Genomic DNA, 21802 nt, shown 5'->3' on the forward strand with positions numbered 1-21802 from the left:
CATATGCAGCTCTCAAGTCCAGCTCACCCTACCAGAGACTATGAGTAGGACAAGAAAGTACTCATCCTCTCATCCGCGTACACTGGTTTTGAACACCCACATTGCCAAACTAATCTCGTTAGAGATGATGCCCTATCGCTTGGTTGAAAGCGCAGCTTTCTGCAAACGCATGGCCTACGCAGTACCACACTATGACCTACCCAGTCGCCACTTTTCTCGCAAAGCCATCCCAGCCCTCCACCTTCTTGTGAAAGACCGCATTGTCCATGCACTCAAGCAATCAGTGAGTGGAAAGGTGCACCTCATAACTGATGCATGGTCCAGTAGGCATGGCCAGGGCCGTTACGTGTCCATCACTGCGCACTGGGTTAATGTGGTGGATGCAGGGTCCACAGGGGACAGCGGTGGTGGGACAGTGCTGCCTAGCCCACGGTATAGGAAACAGTTGGCTGTAGGCGTTCGACCCTCCTCCTCCTCCTCCAGAAGCGAAAGCTCGTCCACAGAGCGCAGTCGCACGAGCACTCCATCCGCAGCTGCCAGTGTTGCACACGAGGTGTCCCCCTATCGATCAGCTAGTGGAAAGCGTCAGCAGGCCGTGTTGAAGATGATGTGTTTGGGCGACAGACACACCGCGGAGGTACTGGCCGACTACTTTCAGCGACAAACTGAGTCATGGCTGGGCAGTCTACATCTTGAGGCAGGCAAGGTAGTTAGTGATAATGGTCGGAATTTTGTGGCATCCATAGCCCTTTCAAAAGTCACACACATACCTTGTCTGGCTCACACCTTGAACCTGGTGGTGCAGTGCTTCCTCAATAATTATCCGGAGTTAACCGGCCTGCTCCATAAGGTTCGAAGACTGTGCTCGCACATCCGCCGGTCGCCGGTACGCTCCAGTCGTATGCAGAAGCTACAGTGATTGCTCCACCTTCCCAAGCACCGCCTAATTATCGACGTTGCAACAAGGTGGATCTCCACCCTGCACATGGTTGAGCGGCTGTGCGAACAGAGGCAGTAATGCATTTGTGGGAGGATACACGGGCAGGCACTTTGAGGGCAGACATGGAGTTGACAGATGTGCAGTAGTCGAAGCTGAAAGACCTCTGTAAAGTCCTTCAGTGTTTTGAGTAATGCACACGGCTGGTAAGCGCAGACGATGCCATCATAAGCATGAGCATCCCACTTAGGCGTCTTCTCAAGCAACTTTGACGCACATTAAGGAGCAGGCGTCTGCAGCCGAGGAGGACGGAATCCTTGATGACAGTCAGCCATTGTCTGGTCAGGGAAGTCTCGTGGAGGAAGAGGAGAAGGAGGATGATGATGGGAATGATTATTTAGGGGAGGAGGATGCTTCTCGTGGGGCAAGAGAAAATGTTGGCATGGCAATGTCTGGTACAGGGTTTGTGCGTGACTGGAGGGATGTGAATTTGCCAGAAAGTGCTCCTCCACCCAGCACTCGTAGTGCATCATTGACACAGGGAACATTGGCCCACATGTCAGATTATGCCTTGCAGATCCTAAAAAGGGACCCCCGCATTGCCAAAATGATGAACGATGATGACTACTGGTTGGCCAGCATCCTGGATCCACGTTATAAAGGCAAATTCCAAAACATAATGCCACAGGAGAACCTTGACCTAATATTGGCTAACAAACAAGCAACTCTGGTAAACCGGTTGGTTGAGGCATTCCCAGCACACAGCAGCGGTGATGGTTCTCACACGAGCCGTAGGGGCCGGGGGCAGCTTGGAAGAGGTGTTCGTGGTGTACACATCACATCAGAAGTCGCGATGGAGACAGGGGTTTCATGACCATGTTGTGGACTGATTTTTCAAGTCCCGCTCACACGACTGGTAATACTGCATCGATTGAAAGTGACAGGAGACAGCAGTTGGCAACTATGGTTACAAACTACTTCTCGTCCCATATCGACGTTCTCCCTCACAGGTCATTCCCATTTGACTATTGGGCCGCTAAACTGGACACCTGGCCAGAATTGGCACAATATGCCTTGCAGGAGCTCGCTTGCCCAGCTGCAAGTGTGCTATCGGAAAGAGTCTTCAGTGCTGCTGGATCAATCCTGACAGAAAAAAGGACCCGTCTGTCAACCGAAAATGTGGATGATCTAACCTTCATTAAAATGAACCATGCATGGGTTTCCAAGGATTTTGTCCCACCTTCCCCTGATGACACATAGGTTGCCAGAAAAATGGCTTGCTTTGGTCCTCCTCTTCCTCGGACTTGACCAATTTCGCCTTTAGCAGCAGCTGAATATCCCACATCAACATATGCCATTTTGTAAACCTATCTGGGCTGCCTCCCCCCCCCATGGCTGGGGTCACCACCTAGCACACGCAACCGTGTGAGTGCCATTGCCCTGGACAGGTGGGTAGGCCGACTCTTGGGCGCGGGCACTGGCACAGGGTCCCTCATAGTGCAATCACGTGTGTCTGATGGTGGGGGTGCACACCCGCCGTCAGACACACCACCGTACTATGAGGGGCCCAGTGCCAGTACCGACGCCCACGAGTGTGCCCCCCTTGCTTGGGCAGGGCCACAGCATTTGCAATGTTTACCTCTCCCTGCTCCTCCGCTGTGTAGTCGGTTGTCAAATCCTTCACTGGGACTGCCAAAACAAATTTGTTGAACTGATAGATGATGGTTAAGATGTAGCTATGCCCTGTCCCGATGGCCGGGCTCTAGCTTCAGATGATCAATGGCTTCCATTTCTTATGGACGTCGACTCACAGTGACATGCTGTGGTGGTTTATCATCAGCTTTCACAGTTTTCCTACTCACAGATGTGTGACATTCCGGCGCACATTTTTAAATGTGCCCTCTCATGCCAATCCCATAGAATCGCCTGCGGCCTGTGGCTTCTGTGTTTTGCACTCCAAAGTTACATGTCAGATCATGATAGGCAGTGAGCACTATGTTTACATCTCTCCCTGTGATAAAAATTTGATGGAGATAAGTAACGCTGATGGGATCAACGGTACTGCGATACAGCAACACTTTCTTCACAAAGAAATGTTTTCGCTGTCTCCACAAATTAATTGAGAGTCAGCATCGCCTCTGAGAATTGTGACGGAAGTTTTTCCCGTGATTATTAATTCCTAGATTTCTGCAATCACTAGACTTTATGTCAGTAATTGTATGCATCTCATTTCCTATTGCGGAGAGGCTGGACTGTCTTACTGAGACAGAAATATATATGAATATTTAAAAATACCACCAAAAGTGTATTCTGGTGTACGCTTCAAATACATTTCTTTTTTTCTACTTTTTAGATTGTTGTCTAATCGATACTGAGAACACGGAGATTTTAAATGTTTAAACTATGCTATATATACTTGCTATCCAGTGATAATGTACCCTTTCTCAACTTTGTACAATCTGGTCAAATCCATACTGGTCCTGAGACTCTGAGCCTGCCTCCTGATATATAGACATAGGTTTTTAATGTGTAAACTATGCTACATATATACGTGTTATCCGATGAAACTGTACCCTTTATCAACTTTCTACAATGTTGTCGAATTCATACTGGGCCTGAGAACGGCTGCCGAGCTGTTAAGCAAGCTACAGCACCTGTGGTTTGGACATGTAATTTTTTCATTTTTTCAGGAATGCCGGTTAGGCCTAGTTCCGTAATTGCGGTTGACCTGCACTTACTGGGAAATCATCGTTCGCGGGTAATAATTGGAATCCCAGATCCCCATCACTAATGGTGTTCAGCGGGTTATCTGCACCTGTAAGCAACAAAAGCTGGTCCTTTCAGTGTAGCACGCATGCAGCCCTGGACATGTAAGGGCATGATAGACCTGTTAATGCTCGATCTCGCGTGCCAGAGCCTCGCGTATCCCTCTAGTAAGCTTGACGCATACTGCGGGGGCATGCCGGAGTCTCGGTCGTTAACTGAATAAAGCTGAGAAATCGCTAGCACAACTACAAACGGACATACCACACCACACACAGAATCGACAAAGCTTTCAATGTGTGCAACTTTTCTTTAGGTGGCATGGTTGTGGTTTCCCGGGTGGAGTCCAATTAAGCCACAGGCTCCACTCCTGGTGGTGCCCTTTTGGACATTCCTTTAAGGTTCAGCTTTGCAATCATACTGCCCCCGGAAACCAAACACTTTGCCTTCATGGATGCTGTTTGGAGGTTCGTGGGAATAACGCCGCCCGATTGGAAGTTGGCATAATTTATTGGTGGGAAGTCCGACGGTATATGATCGTGTTCGATTTCAGAATTTTTTTTTTTGTTTGTATTTTAGATTTTTATTCCAGCATTTCTTGACTTCATAAGGGCATGACAAGCCTATATATGTGTCTCCTCCACCTCCTCCTTTTACTCCTCCACCTCTTTTCTAAATGTAGTTGCCCTTTTCCATATGTTATTTTTGTCTTCTGAGCATTTTGTCTGCTTTGGGACACCTTTTAAGGTGTTTTGTAATTGTTTTCTATGTGTTTGTATGTGTTTGTGTTTGCCTGCCATTGTTTTCAATGGGGTTCGACGAACATTCGACGAACTTGCCTCCTGTGCGACGAACCAAAACACTAGCGGGGTGGTTCAACACTACTCCTGATATATAGATGTACATTGTTAATGTTTAAACTAGGCTATATATACCTGGTATCTGGTGATACTGTACCCTTTCTGCCAGGAAGTCCTCCTCCAACCAACACTCTAAGTGTATCATTGACACCAGTAACATTGTCCCACATGTGTGATTATTTCTTGCATATCTTCTTGTTATATTGTGGTGTGATCCATCCTGAGCGTGTGAGTGTCTATGGGTTACTCCTGCAATTTAGATGTACATTTAAAAATTACCCCAACACTGTATACAGCTCTACGCTTGTGATACATTACCCATTTACTGCTTGTTATATTCTGGTCTAATCCAAACTGACCAAGTGAGAGTTATTTTCTGACTGTGGAAATAAATACTGAGATTGACAACAATGACACCTACACTGTATACAGCTGTACTCTTGAGATCCATTACCGTTTTACAGTTTTTTAGATTGTGTTGTAATCCAATACTGAGCCTGAGAGTGTCTGTGTGTGCCTCCTCAAATATCTACGGAGATTTAGAATGTTTAAACTATACTATATATACCTGCTATCTGATGATACTGTACACTTTGTCTAATTTTTATATTCTTGTCTAATCCATACTGAGCCTGCGAGCGTCTCTGTGTGACTGATGGAATATATAGGGAGATTGATGATTATTCTTTGACTGAATAGAGCTGTACGCTTGTGATACAGTGCCATATATCTGATGTTATTTTGGGTCTATTTTCTGCAAAATTTTTAAGTTTGGTGGATGAGACTGCGGACGTGGGTGTGGGGGGGCCAGCTGGTGCTGATGGTGGTGGTGCATCTGCTGGTAGTGGCAAAAGCACAATAGCAGCTAAGGCAGGAGGTGTTGAGCCTGCGTCATGGTCTGGCTCCGGAACGCCTGGAAGGCTACCTTTTCTGGGAGTAGGTTAACCGCTTTTAAAGGCGGAGCATGAGGAACTGGTTTTGGCTTACATTGCCGAAACAGACTCCAGTAAATATGCCCTCCTCTTCTGAAGTTTCAAAAAAATGCAAGCACTGAGTCAAGTGCTGGCTCCTGGTCAGGAAGAACCCCTTTCCTTGTGTCCTTCACCCCCACCAAAAGTGAATGATGCAGCAGGCCACACTTAACATTAGTCCATGTAGCTCTTTCTATCATACCATGCCTGGGTTATCAAGTCAAATTGTGAATTCCCAAGTCCAAGATGAATCTGACATGGAGTGTGGGTGGCCAGCCAGGGCAGTGGGGATAATCGGTACTGGGCCGGTGTCGCACAGGGATGTGTCACGGTGGTGGTGACCCGTTCCGTGGCCCTGGGCGTCCATGCAAAGGGGTGAATTACGTTTATAGGTGAATGATACGTGACGCCACCTGTGGTTTCTGATTAGATTGACTAGCGCTGCAGTGTCGCTTCTCTGGGACAGATGTTATGGTGTAGCTAAGATGTAGAAGCCCTGCACAGGTAGGGCCGTAGTCGCAGGGCAGATGAAAGAGTTGGTAGATGGTGTGCAGTGCATGATGTAGCAGAGCCATGCGCCAGGCGCAGGAGAAAGATGACAGACACAGTCGTGCAGTTCCTTTACCTGTACTTGGTAAGTGCCGTCCAGGACCCAGAGTACAGATGAAGAAGGAGTTGGTCAGCCTGGAATCCAATTTCGAATTCTCTCTCTGCAGATAGGTAGTGTGGCCTCCATTCTAGCGCTTATCTGAGGTACTCGCAATGCTGAGTTCAATGAAGTTCCCCCTGTTGACTCTCTTTTGGAACTTTTTCGTATGGCAGGCAGCCGTAGCCTTTTCCTTCTGGCTCCCACGCGTCGATGCTGGGGCCTCCGAGCCTTAGTTGGGTACAGAGCATTTACAGCTGCTACTTCCTCTGGTTTCTACTGCAGGAACGTCAGTGTCCCTACAAACTCTGTGACCGGAATCCGGACCATGCGCTCCAGCTAGGAGTGAGCCTTAACTCTGCTCATCCTCCAGCTCCCCTTCTCACGTCCACACACTTCCGCTTCCCTGCACAAAGTGCCCTAACTTACCTCCTCCCGACCACAGAGAGCAGCTCCTCAGCAGTTAGGTTCAGAGGTCTCCCTGCTGGCCTGGAGTGGGAAGTGTGTTGTGTGTTGGTTTAACTGCTAGAGAGATCCTTCATTGCTCCCAAGCATGACATCACACTCCCTAGGAGGAAGGGAATGCCACTGTGGCGACCGTACTCCTGGGGACGCCACAAGTGCACTGATGCCTAGCCACTGCTAGATGATTCTGCTGGTACATTGACTCAGACCACTACATTCCCCTCACACTCTACACAGCCAGAATCTGACCCTGAGGAAACTCTAGTTCCCCTTCCCGCATACTATACCACCTTACACGGTGACAAAGAGGAAGGTGCAGATGAAAGTGCAGGTTCCTTGAGCAGGTGGGGGGGCATACTCATGGGCGACGGCACTGGCACATGGCCCCCCATAGTACGAAAAGTGCCTCTGCCGGTGGGAGGGCCCGGAGGGCCCACCCACCATCAGACACACCGCCACACACCGAGGAGGAGCCTTGTGCCAGTTCCGTCGCCAACGAGTGGGCCCCCCTGCTTGCTCAGGATCACATCACTTGCAAAGTTGAAATACTTACCTCTCCCTGCTCCACTGCCATGACACCTTCCGTGTGTCCTGACAGTGATATTCTGATCAGAGAGCGCAATGACATCACGTCTGTATGCCCTCTGCCTAAACAGCCAAGTGCAGTGAGATGGAAGATGGGGACGACGAGAAGTCCAGACTAGTACAGGGATTCCCTAGCTAGGAGACTTATTTAATTGTTTTCAATGTTGGGACAGCAATTTTTGGGGAGCACTATACTCTGGAGAATGATATATGGGGCCCACCATACACTGGAGCATTCCAAAGGTGGACATCAGACACTGGAGCAGCATTTACATGGCCCATTATACACTAGAGCATTAGAAATGGGGCCCATTATATATGGAGCATTATTTGGACAGATAAGACAGTGGAGCTTCATCCATGGGGACTAACATATACTGTAGCATTATGTGGAGCTCATCATATACTGTTTCAAACATTATATGGAACCATTGATTCTGTATGGAGAAATATATGGGCCTCATTACTCTGTATAGTGCACTATGCGGTGCCCATAATACTGTATGGAGTTATATACTGTCCGTTTTAGGAGCTATTGGAGAATTTAAAATCGATATCAGTCATGAGATGTAAATAGTGAAGTATTTTTCATTGTACTATACCGCTATTTCTCTGCCGTATCGGAGCATCATGAGTTGTGGTATGTGTTAACGGGGCGCTCTTTGGCCCAGGGCACATGAAAACCTGGAGCCAGCCCTACCCCCCCACAACTTTAGCCAAATAACCCCAAGTTTTCAGTGCGTAACTATTATTATGAAGTAAATCAAGGTTGACAAGCTTCAGTAATAAAAATTGATGTTTTTGGCATTCAAATGGGCACTGTAGGTGTGTTTACTGTCCTCCACTCCCTGCCGACTTTGCTTCCCCATTGACTTGCATTGGGTTTCGTGTTTCAGTCAGCCTTCGACTTTTCACGAAAATCGGCCAATTTCGTTCAACCCGACTTTCTCAAAAGTCGGGTCGAACGAAATCGGCCGATTTTCATGAAACCCGACTCGACCCGAAAAAAGGCAAAGTCGCTCATCTCTAATGAAGGCTTATTGTCATAGCCGAAACGTCTAATACTTGTGACTGCAAATAAAATCCTTCACATATCGCAAAAGTTGAGTGCCAAAAATATTTTCAATTACTTATTCTGGTGTGGGAACCTTCTTTTTATGCACCTACTCAGTAGTGCCATGATATATTTGAAATAGCTCTCCAAGGCCGATGTCCATCTTGCTGGGCCTGAGGAGCCCCAGCCACCCCTCCTTGAAGCAAGCCCTGGACCGATGCTTCCAGCCATTCTGCGCCCCGTGAACCCGCGGCATCCCTCAGATGTTTGAGCATCAGTTCTACCTCCATCCTGCAGGTACCCCACACACACACAACAGCTTCTTATCACTACAAGGGGGCACCTAAAATGGTTGCCCAACTAAGATGGCCCCCTTTTTATAGTGATCCCTATGACCATGTCCCCACCTCTGACCCATCCTCCCTCCCAGAGCCATTCTCAGCCCCACCTCGTTCAAGTAAATTAACCCTTACCACACCAACCCTTCATCCATCTTCAGTTCCCTATATCCCCCTCAACCCCATCATATCGTCCTCTCTTCAAAGGCCTGCGACCCAGTGCGGCCTCACTATACTAAAATCAGTGATTGTCTGCAACAGTCATGTACATGAGGGACACGATGTTATTGCTGCAGGAAAGGCAGTTACGACCATAGCAGTGGCATTGCAGTGGAAGAGGAGCTATTAGGTGAATATTACATTTTTCCTTTCACCTTTACCACATTTCATGCTTTTAGATAAAACAATGATAGGTAAGAATTTTTAATACTAGATTAGTTTTAGCTGATTCACTACAGCCTCCAAGTAGCCAGATACATCTGCAAGTTATTAGTCTGCTTATTTTCTTTACATTTTTCCATGTTAATACCTTTATTCACATAATGTCTCAAAAATTGTCTCAATTTTAAGAACAGATTGACCTGCGGCACGCAGCAATGACAAATTGTTTTGTAATGCCAGTTCTCCTGCAGGGGTTATACTCCTAATGTTTGTGTTTTGTCCCCACAGAGAAGCCGGTCAGCTTGACTTACCGATGTCCCTGTAGATACTTTGAAAGTAATGTGTCCAAGAGCAACATCAAACACCTGAAGATTCTGTCCACCACCAACTGCTCTCTGCAGATTGTGTAAGTACAAAGTAACAAAACATGCTGATATTAAAAGAAAACAAAGAAGGCTCCCAGAAGAGGCAACGTGGGGAAAATAGCAAGATTTTTCTAAAGTGAAGCGGACCGCATTTTACATAATAGTGCAAACACAAACTCCTCAAAAGCTTCATAGAGAGATATTATTATTTATTTATATAGCACCATTGATTCCATGGTGCTGTACATGAGAAGGGGTTACATACAAATTACAGATATCCCTTACAGTAAACCAACTAACAATGACCGATTGATACTGAAGGGAGAGGACCCTGCCCTCGCGGGCTTACATTTTACAGGATGGTGGGAAAGGAGACAGTAGGTTGGGGGGTTGCAGTAGCACCGGTGTGGGTGAGGCGGTAACTCCGGTAGTGGTGAGGAGGTAGCGGGGTCATTGCAGGCTGTAAGTTTTCCTGAAGAAGTGGGTTTTCAGGTTCTGTTTGAAAGATCTGAATGTGGTTGATAGTCAGACGTGTTGTGGCACAGAATTCCAGAGGATGGGGGATATTCGGGAGAAGTCTTGGAGGTGATTAGGAGAGGAGCAAATAAGTGTGGAGGAGAGAAGGAAGTCTTGGGAGGACTTGAGATTACGCGAGGGGAAATATAAAAAGATTAGTTCAGAGCTATATGGAGAAGACAAGATATGGATGGCTTTGTAGGTCAGTATTAGTAATTTGAACTGGATGTTCTGTGGGAATGGGAGCCAGTGAAGAGATTTGCAGAGGGGAGAAGCGAAGGAACAGCAAGGAGAGAGATGAATTAGTCAGGCAGCAGAGTTAAAGATGAACTGGAGAGGTGCGAGAGTGTTAGCAGGGAAGCCACAGAGGAGGATGTTGCAGTAGTCGAGGCGGGAGATGATGAGGACATGCACAAGCATTTTTGTAGATTGAGGGTTGAGGAAAGGATGGATTCTGGAAATATTTTTGAGCTGGAGGCGACAGGAGGTGGAAAGAGCTTGGATGTGGGGTTTAAAGGACAGGGCAGAGTCAAGGGTTACTCTGAGGCAGCGGACTTCTGGTACAGGGAAAGTATGATGTCGTTTATTGTGATAGATCAGGTAATAATAATAATTTTATTTCTATAGCGCCGACATATTCCGCAGCACTTTACATTTCAAAGGTGACTTGTACAAACGATAGACATTACAGCATAACAATAATCACATAGATCATAACAGATACCAAGAGGAATGAGGGCCCTGCTCGCAAGCTTACAATCTATGAGGAAAAAGGGGAGACACGAAAGGTGGGTGGTAACAGTTGCCTTCATTCTTCGGACCAGCCATAATGTTAAGTGTGTAACAGTACAGACACAGAGGGCTAATAGATGCTTAAAGCATGTGGGAACATGATGCGGGGAACCTGGTAATGGTAAGACTTTTGATTGTGCCACACAGGGATAGTTAGGTTGATGTGTTGAGGCGGTAGGCCAGTCTGAATAAATGCATTTTTAGGGCACACTTAAAATTGTAGGGATTGGGGACTAATCATATTGCCCTGGGAAGTGCATTCCAAAGAATTGGCGCAGCACGTGAAAAGTCTTGGAGACGGGAGTGGGAGGTTCTGATTACTGAGGATGCTAACCTCAGGTCATCAGCAGAATGGAGGGCACGGGTAGGGTGGTAGACTGAGACGAGGGAGGAGATGTAGGGTTGTGCTGAGCCATGGAGAGCTTTGTGGGTGAGGCTAATAAGTTTGTACTGGATTCTGGAGTGGATGGCTAGCCAGTGTAATGACTGGCACATGGTAGAGGCATCAGTGTAATGATTGGCGAAGAATATGATCCTAGCTGCAGCATTCAAGACAGATTGGAGGGTGGAGAGTTTGGTAAGAGGGAGACCGATTAGAAGAGAGTTACAGTAGTTCAGACGAGAATGAATAAGAGAAACAGTAAGAGTTTTTGCGGAGTCAAAAGTAAGAAAAGGTCAAATTCTAGAAATGTTTTTGATGTTCAGAAAACAAGAGCGAGCCAGTGATCGGATGTGGGGGGGCGAATGAAAGCTCGGAGTCAAGTATGACCCCAAGACAGCGGGCATGTTGCTGGGGAGTAATAGTGGAACCACACACAGAAATGGCAATGTCGGGTATAGGTACATCAGTAGAGGGAGGAAACACAAGGAGTTAAATCTTTGACAGGTTCAGTTTCAGATATAGTGAGGACATGATGTTAGACACAACGTTTAGACAATTGCTGGTGTTTTCCAAAAAGGCAGGTGTGATGTCAGGAGAAGCGAATAATTGGGTGTCATCAGCATAGAGATGGTACTGGAAACCAAATCTACTGATTGTTTGACCAATAGGGGCAGTGTACAAAGAGAAGAGGAGGGGGCCTAGGACTGAACCTTGAGGAACCCCAACAGTAAGGGGAAGATGAGATGAGGAGGAATCAGCAAAAGATACAGTAAAGGAACGGTCACAGAGATAGGAGGAAAACCAGGAGAGAACAGTGTCTTTGATATCGATGGAGCAAAACATAGTGAGGAGGAGCTGGTGATCCACAGTGTCGAATGCTGCAGAGAGATCCAAGAGAATTAGCATGGAGTAGTGACCATTAGATTTAGATGTTAGGAGATCATTACATATTTTAGTGAGGGCAGTTTCAGTAGAGTGTAAAGAGCGGAAACCCGACTGGCGAGGGTCAAGAAAAGAGTTATCAGAGAGATAGCGGATAAAACGGGAGTGGACCAGGCGTTCCAGGAGTTTAGAGATGAAAGGAAAATTAGAGACATTTCTATAGTTAGCGGCACAGTTTTGGTCGAGGGATGGTTTTTTAAGTAGTGGATGTATGATGGCATGCTTAAATGAGGAGGAAAGACACCAGAAGAGAGAGAGAGGTTAAATATTTTTAGTTAAGTGCGTGGTGACAGCAGGGGAAAGGGACTGGAGGAGATGTGACGGATTGGGGTCACTGGTGCAAGTGGTTGGGCGAGAAAATGCAAGGAGCCTGCTTACTTCTTCTGTGACTTGTTGAAAATCAGAGAGTGAGCTAGATGCAATTGGGGAAGAAAGATCTGTGATGAAGTCTTACATACGGCACTTATTGCTATGCCCTTGTTTCAGCAAAGCTACTGTTGTGCTCCAAAGTATATATACACCAGAAAAATTTTTGCTTTCTTGGTATTTTTTTCAGAGAATATGAATGATAATACCAATACTTTTTCTCTCCACTCATGGTTAGTGGTTGGGTGAAGCCATATATTGTCAAAATACTGTGTTTTTCTCTTTTCAATTCATAGTGACAACCCAAAACATTCAAATGACCCTGATCAAAAGTTTGCATACCCAATTTCTTAATACCATGTATATCAAAACGTGAAACACTTAATCCAAAGGATGTCAATACCTCATGGAAATAAGCTCACTAGAGAAATGTATAATCAATAATACAATATTTATTAGACAATACTATAAATACATACAATAGATCATTACAATGATTGTGAGAGCTGATACACAGCATGAGACAGCATAACAAGAACAATTGGGATTACCAGATAGGAAAAAAAACACCAAGATAGCAGCAAAAAAAATTGATCCTAAAAATTAACTTTTATTCCAATATTTAAAACCTGGATGATACCAGTATAGGGAACAGGGTACAGGATATTTTTAACATACAAAATATGCAATGTATCAGGGCACTACACTCGCCCTAATAGGCCCTAGTGCGTCCCTTCCTTGCCGCGGAGGTTGGCACCCTAATATATGCGATGTGGCGCCCCCGCTCAACGTCGGTGACCCTAATAACACCCTAAAAAACCCTAATCCACGACGAGGATACACAAAAAAACACAAACACAGAATTCCCGAAACAATGACCCCTGGTGGAGAGACTATATACTGTCTCTAGGAGTGCACCTATTCTAAAACAGAGTGGTGGGTATATGTCCACCCTAATATCTCGTAGTAAAAAATGCTTATGGTTGCAGCTCAAATCGAAACTTATCTCGTAGAAAAAATGCTAAATGCTGCATAGATGACAGACTGTAGCTTTCTATGAAAAAACGTTTACTCATAACAGCAATGCATAGATCAAATCCAAAAGGAGTTCATCAGGAAAAAAATATTTGCTGATCTAACATATCCAAAGGACATAATAGGACTATAGAAAGCTACAGTCTGTCATCTATGCAGCATTTAGCATTTTTTCTACGAGATAAGTTTCGATTTGAGCTGCAACCATAAGCATTTTTTACTACGAGATATTAGGGTGGACATATACCCACCACTCTGTTTTAGAATAGGTGCACTCCTAGAGACAGTATATAGTCTCTCCACCAGGGGTCATTTTTTCGGGAATTCTGTGTGTTTGTGTTTTTTTGTGTATCCTCGTCGTGGATTAGGGTTTTTTAGGGTGTTATTAGGGTCACCGACGTTGAGCGGGGGCGCCACATCGCATATATTAGGGTGCCAACCTCCGCGGCAAGGAAGGGACGCACTAGGGCCTATTAGGGCGTGTGTAGTGCCCTGATACATTGCATATTTTGTATGTTAAAAATATCCTGTACCCTGTTCCCTATACTGGTATCATCCAGGTTTTAAATATTGGAATAAAAGTTAATTTTTAGGATCAATTTTTTTTGCTGTTATCTTGGTGTTTTTTTAGAGTATTTGATCCATTATATATATATTTTTTTGAGGTTTTTTCTGATTACCAGATAGGAGCAACACCTCCCTGGGGTTCAGTAAATGTAGAAAAAAACAGTATAATAAAACTTACTGATTTGCAAATAAACAAAAAGTATATATGACAAATAAAAAAACAAATCAGTAAATTAAAACCCAGGCAACAGGATAAATCTAGAGAGGTCTGTATAATATCAAGATAATATAAGATTAGATGGATAAACAGTCATGCATATATGCTAGTATATCTACCACACAAGAATCCTATATAGAGCGATTAGCTTATTCACATCTTGCAAGTGGTGACCTCAGCTAGAGTACAAAAAAAAAAAACCCTAAAAGCAGGGAGAAGGTATACCTGAAGCCATGATCTAAATGGATGAAGGTAGGTTCCCCTAAGGAGTCCCACTCAGCAGCCTCGACGTGCGTTTCGCCAAAAGCAGCTTCGTCAGGAAGTGTGGCTTAATGTAATAGTGGGTGCCTTATATAGTAAAAGTGAATGGGACGATATGAAGCAGCTGAAATTTGGTATGATCAATAAGCACTGATTTAGAATGCCGCCCCAAGCAGTGCTCGACATGTGACCCTATACAGCTGCAGGAATAATAAATTACCTTAGATCGAAGGTGAAGATGTTTGCTTCAGCATGTAAGCGCTGGGTACATCAATCGGCGCATGTGACCGTGATGCCACACCCCCGATGCTGGCATAGGCGGCTGGCGCCCCATGTGATCGGGAGGAGGCTATGACATCATCCCCCAGGTCACCGAGGCAACCAGGACGCCCAGCCTAGACATCGGAATGCATCAGCGCACTGGTGTAATGCGTCTGGATGCAAACCTCAGCCAGGAGCAACATTCCACACAGCAGAACACATTATACACGAGTTCTAGCCCGAGCCAGCAAATAGGCAGCACAATTCATATCAGTGCACTTTATAATTGTTTGCCAAAGCAGGCACTTATTAACTTGGTATAAAAAAGTAGAATTATATATAGAAACAGTCTAAACACTGAACTACAGCAGCATTATACTTTGTATTGCACCCTCTAACATCAGTGACAGCTTGAAGTCTTTTATGGTAGTTGTGGATGAGATTCTTTAGTTTTTCAGATGGTAAAGCTGCGCATTCTTTCTGGCAAAAAGCTTCCAGTTCTTGTAAATTCCTGGGCTGTCTAGCATGAACTGCACGCTTGAGATATCCCCAGAGTGGCTCATTGATATTGAGGTCAGGAGACTGAGAAGGCCACTGCAGAACCTTCAAATTGTTCTGCTGTAGCCAATGACAGGTCGACTTGGCCTTGTGTTTTGAATCATTGTCATGTTGGATCGTCCAAGCATGTCCCATGCACAGCTGTATTTGCTGATAATGTGCTGCATTCATCTTTCTTTCAGCTTTGATCAAATTTCCTGTGCCTTTGTAGCTCACACATCCTCAAAACATCAGCGATCCACCTTTATGTTTTACAGTAGGAATAGTGTTCCTTTCATCATAGGCCTTGTTGACCTCTTTGCAAATGTAATGTTTTTGGTTGTGGCCAAAAAGTTAAATTTTGGTCTCATCACTCCAAAGTACCTTGTTCCAGAAGTTTTGAGCCTTGTCTCTGTGCTGTTTTGCGTATTGTAGGCAAGATACTTTGTGGCTTTTGTGCAGTAATGGCTTTCTTCTGGCGTCTTGACTATGCAGCCTATTTTTCTTCAAGTGCCTCCTTATTGTGCATCTTGAAATAGCCACACCGCTAGTTTTCAGAGAGTCCAGTATTTCAGCTGATGTTATTTGTGGGTTTTTCTTTGCATCCCAAACAATTTTCCTGGCAGTTGTGGACGACATTTTTGTTGGTATACCTGACCGTGGTTTTGTTTTTACAGAGCCCCTGATTTTCCATTTGTTAATCAGATTGAAAGCTGCTGACTGGCATTATCAATTCCTTGGATATCTATTTGTATCCCTTTCCTGTTTTGCACAGTTCAACTACCTATTCCCGTAGATCCATAGAAAATTCTTTTGCTTTCCCCATGACTCACAATCCCAGAAACTCACTCAGCTTTTATACACACACACTGATTACAAGCAAACAGGTGACAGGTAAGGATGTTACCCTTATTAATCAGTCAAACCCTTTTGTGTCACCTTCTGTGCATGTTATCAGGCCAAAATCTCCAGGGTATGTAAACTTTTGATCAAGGTCATTTGAATGTTTTGGGTTGTCATTATTATTTAAAAAGAGAAAACACAGTAGTTTGATAATAAATGGCTTCACCCAACCACTAACCATGAGTGGAGAAAATGTTTTGGTGTTATCATTCATATTCCCTGAAAAAAGGCCAAGAAAGCAAAAATTCTGACGGGGGTATGTAAACTTTTGAGCACAACTGTATTTGTAATCTTGAATGTCACTTACTCTTCAGAGAATCCAGAGCAGATATTGTTGTGACATATATTGTTTGGACATGAAACTTTAAGAAACAATTACCAGGATCTTACTTGATGTTCCAGACAACACATTTGTATTACACTTGCTATTACAGTGGCACACCACAGCATTTTAGCCCTTATTATTCCCGCAAGCTACATCATTTTCTCTTACCTTGCTGTATCACAATGTTTTACAGGGCTCGTCTTAAGCACAATGGCAAACAGATTTGTTTGGACCCTAAGATTAAGTGGATCCAGGAGTACCTGGAGAAAGCTTTGAACAAGTAAGCACATGGCGCAGATGTGCAGCTTCCAATCCTGGCATGAATGTGTTAAGACACAGTCTTCATGGGCACTTACATGCCTGTAACCCGGAATCAAGTAATGTATATGGTGCTGAGCCTTGTAAGAAACCCTGTGTGACCCCAAGACCAAGTCTCCTTTCCAATGCTGGGACATCCCATGAGCAGTATTGTACACAGCCTTTGTCCTTTGGCGCCTTCAGAAATATCAAGCAAAATTTCCTAGAGTTTAACTTTCCAAGGTTCAGACAGTAGTGATGTGATATGTATTTTTTTTCTATAATTAGATAACTAGATAATACCACATAATTTTGACTATTAATTTCAGTAATATTATTGAAAACATCATTAACCTTGCTGAATCTATCTTTTTATATATCTATCTTTTTATCTATCTATCTATCTATCTATCTATAGATAGATATATATATAGATATATTTACCCGCACATACATATATTGTTTTATTTAATATATCCTTCCTTTTTATTGATCTGTGATGAATGGACGGTGAGGAATACTTTGCACTTACTGCTACATTTTTGTTTTACGTCACAAGAGGCTACTCCTGTCACAATAGAAACCTATGGTTAATTCTTTTATATAAAGTGAATACAGAAAGAAATAACAATAAGCCTTGTAAAGGTTGCAATTAGGGCATAATGTTCTGCCACTCATTAGAAGAGAGTCATATAACAGATTTGTCTGCTACAAGCATGCAAAATATTGAGGTTCACAGAGGTGTCATTAGCATCTGCTTCTTCTCTTCTCGGCCTGCTCTAAAGCGTCTCCATTCCAGTTGCCTCTGGGGTTTTCTGAATATTTGTTTAACCTGCATCAAAACATTGGTTTGGTTTTAATGCCAGATCCGCTTGTGTCATGATACAAGCTCTGGCAGACAAGGCAATGTTTTGTAGAGCCCACTATTTACTGACGGGAAGGGCTGCTTTAATAAAAGGAGTGCAGAACTTGACACCATTGTGGCCTATTACATGTTAGCACTTCATTTATCTTTAATAGTGCTAAAAATCATGTATAACCTCCAAATCACGCAGTCTCCTAAAGCTTGCCTGCTTTCACATTAGGAGATGGGTGGAGCAGATGCAACCTTAAAATATGATGAACTATCATAGCCCTAAAGAACATTTAAGGATTGGGCTTTTACCTCACACCAAGCTTCTCTTACCTCATCTAATTCCTTACTTCCAAGTGATAGCTCCAAGCTTCTGGAAGCAATGATTACACTGTCTTCATTCCAGATGCTGTGGATTTACTCTTGAATGTTACTATCATAGCCTTAATCTCTTAGCTACTCAGAAAAAGGAAATCTTTGTGAGTAGGAAGTCATGAAGTGAAGCCAGCAGATTCTTTTCGGAGACATTTCCAAACTCATGATTTTAGGTGTATTACAATATTTTTTGTGTGCTCAATCTCTGACACATACACCCTTATACAGAAGATGCAATTCAATCAATGATGCTTCTAAAAAAAGCAATGTATGTGAGAGTCTGAGACATTTTTCATCTCTCATCTTTGAGGATCAGTGGCTTTCAGGCTTATGGACCTCTCCTTGCTATCTTCATACATTTCACTGTGTCATCTCCAAGGATAGAGAACCAACCAGTCATATTTTAAGACTGTGTAAAAGTCTAACATTGACTTACCGAGTAGTAGCCGGTAGATTTATCTAGAGAGATTTTTTTTCACCTTTTGAAGCCATGCTTTCTTGCATACACTCTCACTAGTAACTGAACCTACACTAAGAAAAGCAACACCATTTAGCAATCCGGGATGTTACAATTTAAAGTATTTTCCTCTTTTAGTAATTTTTTACAAGGCTTTCAACCAATGCATTTCCATTACACCAATCTGCATTGGATCTATAAAACAAAACTTTATGGTCACATGCACTGTTATCAAAAGTAAAGTAATCATTCTTTCAGCAGCCTGATGATAATACATAAATTAAATTAAAATCCGAAAGCCAAAATTCGACTAGTTTTATACGCCTGGTAACCCATGTATTTCTCTTTGGTGTGGCATAACCATGCTGTTGGTATTTTAGGTTGATAAACATTCATTTTTTCTGGTTTACATGAATTGCATGTTTTTAACTGTAAAATGCCACCTGCATCTGTCGTATGGCAAAGGCTGTGCATTGTTATGTTTGGGCAACCACAGAATGAGATTACTTGTACTAAATTCAAGAACATCTGGTGAGCCTTCCTTGGCTTTTCTACAAACCCCGTTGCTCTCTTTTACCTTCCTGCATATAAATAAATCCTAAGCAGCTATGTTGAGTCAAGTCGCCTCCCCGCCATTGGCGTCTAGTGAGGTATTCAGTGCATGAGCTGCTTTTTGTCTTTCGGCTGCCCCTGACCTTGCTACAGGATATGTAAGCTCCCGAATCAGGTCTTGCTTTAATTAAGACACCAGAAACCCTAAGAGGAGAATAAATTAGCAGCACTAAAGCATATTTTGAGGTTAGACTACCAGGAACCAAAGAGTTGTTGGGGCTTTTTAACACCGTAACTGCCAAATAATGTGCAGTTATTTTTTTCTGGCAGCAAAGGGACTAGACCGTAAATCACAAGGTATCCTTGATGAGGAATCAGATGTCTAGTAGCTACATGATATTTATGACTCCTGTCTTTCTATTGTGGTCATAGGATTATTGAGTCCAAATATCCAATATGTAAATATCAAATACTTAGTGATATCTGCATCACCATTTTTTGTCAGAAGCAAGAAAAATTGTTTTCCTGCTGTTCTGTTGCCTGATGGGTTAGAATATTTGTATATAACCCACAGGAACTGGAAAACCCATCCCTGATAGCTTAATTGTCATAAAATTAAACAAAATACACTTACTTCCTGGATTGGCACTTTTCTTCCAATGTTGATGCTATGTTTCCCCGTAAATACTAAATTGCTCTTAAAAAATACTTACCCCACTGTTATGGGAAGTGACAACTGCAGCCAGTCTGCGGCCACTGATCAGCTGCAGCCTTTTCTATTCTGTCAAAGCAGTTTTGATATACTATCAAGTGACCATAGCATTTACTATTCTGCTCTGACAGAATACTGAGTGGCTGCAGCCAATCACTGGTCAATCATTGGCTGCAGTAGTTACGTGACATAATGTCACGTGACCTGCATAGGAGACACAGCATAGACATTAGAGGAATGGCATTGGTCTGGAAGGTAAGTATGTGTTTTATTTTTCTTTTGTTTTATCACGGGCAAATTTACTGAGCGGAAGAGATTGCCCAATAGAGGATATCTCCTTTAACTTTTAGTTATTTTGGGCTATCAATATCATGTACCATTTACAAAGCTTTTTATGTAGAATTCTCAAAAGTCAGATATTGCGAAATTGCATTTAAGTGTATTCATGCCATCAACATGTATGCCATATGCAATAAGTACAATTGTGAGAAAAATAATGCTGCCTTCACAATAATACTAAAGAACTTTCTTACCAAAGATTGTGACAATTCCCAGAGTAGGTTATGGAAAAAACTTCCCAAACCTTTTCTTATGGGATCCACTCTCATCTTTCCAATAGTTATCAGATTCCTCTTATGCATTGTGGAATGAGATAAATATGTATTTCTAACACGTAACATGCTTATTAGCTAATGTTAAGTATACATATGTATACAAGTGTCACCGAACACACCACTGCACCGAATCTAAAAACTGCATGTCTCATTTTCTGGATTTCATCTGCTGCCCTGGCCATTGTGGAGATAAGTGGCTATTGTGAACAATGGTGGTTTAAAAGTTTTATGTATGTTTCTAATTTAAAAATGGAAGGAATGTAATTTCATGTAAACTAAAACCTAAAATGTTTTGTAAACTTCCAATGGCAATTAGTATGACTGGAAAAAGAAATTCATCAGCTGTTTGTATATCTACAATCGGGGGGCATGTTTCATGCTGTGATGGATGGTTGGGGAAACAGTCCAAACACCATGATTTCAAATGTATTTGACCACATGAATGACTATTTTATGCATCAGAAGCAGATTGTGGAAGGCACAGTATAACCCCAGGATTGTTGGGTGGGTTTTTTGACTTTTTCTTCCTTTGTAAATAGATATAATTGCTTTTTAAACAAAATATTCCTCCACTGTTATATGTTATAAATATATATATATATTTTTTATATTTGTATGAAAATGAAAGAAATAATGCACATTATACATTTTGATACTTTGCATCAGAAATAAAATACATTCTTTTATTTTTAATTTCTGCCTCATGCTTTCAACATATTGTCTGCCTTTTTGATCCTATAACCCTCTTGCTCCAACAGCTCTAATACATGTCCTGTCTTTGACAAGTTTCCACTCAGTCTATGCCTTTACTTTAACAGCGCTTCACTAACTTACACAGGAATGTGCTATTGGTGCTTGTAATAAATAACTGCTGTATACTTTGCACTATTTGAGCGTAATGCTATGAAAAAAGTGATCAAATTCTAGAAAAATTGCCGAGCCTTAGAGATAATCCTCAAATCTTTTGAAATGTGAATTTTACAGGTTAGACAATTTTTCCAGACATGTTATTCTCAGTGAATCAGTTAGCTGCAATACCTATACTGCAAAGCTTCCAGTTTTTCTGTATCCAACCCCTTACAAACACCGAAACACAAAAGCAGCCTTTGCAATGTCATAATGGCAGCCCATTTAATAACACTGAGTGCACTGACAGACTTTTCATGTGTTTAAAATTAAAAAATGGTCCAAACATTAACCCTATTAGTCATTTATAATCAGGCAGAACAACCTGTACAAAACTCTGACTCGAACTGATGGGGTCACTGTCAGAGGTAATGCATTTGTTTGGTAGTGCTACTGCCTGGATGTCTTGTGCTTCTTCTGCTTACGGATTGCTGCCCATATTCTCGGCCATGGTATTTTATTTTCTTTCCATTGCTATTACCACTTTTTCTTTCACTATATATTTTATACAACACTATAATTAACTTGTGACAATCTTTTAAACCATAATTATCCAACCCCTGTCAA

General features: G+C 43.0%; 1 protein-coding gene across 1 annotated transcript in view; it reads left to right on the plus strand.

Annotated features, from left to right (window-relative positions):
* Positions 1–21802, plus strand: part of CXCL12 (C-X-C motif chemokine ligand 12) — a 302060-nt gene that overhangs the window by 70893 nt on the left and 209365 nt on the right. The window contains exons 2-3 of the mRNA XM_073552082.1: positions 9289–9406; positions 16663–16749. Of these exons, the coding sequence (XP_073408183.1) occupies positions 9289–9406; positions 16663–16749 (205 nt within the window). The remainder of the gene's footprint in view (positions 1–9288; positions 9407–16662; positions 16750–21802) is intronic.

Source organism: Dendrobates tinctorius, unplaced genomic scaffold, assembly GCF_039654945.1.
Source record: "Dendrobates tinctorius isolate UK_male_01 unplaced genomic scaffold, ASM3965494v1 ptg000184l, whole genome shotgun sequence".
Lineage (NCBI taxonomy): Eukaryota > Metazoa > Chordata > Amphibia > Anura > Dendrobatidae > Dendrobates > Dendrobates tinctorius.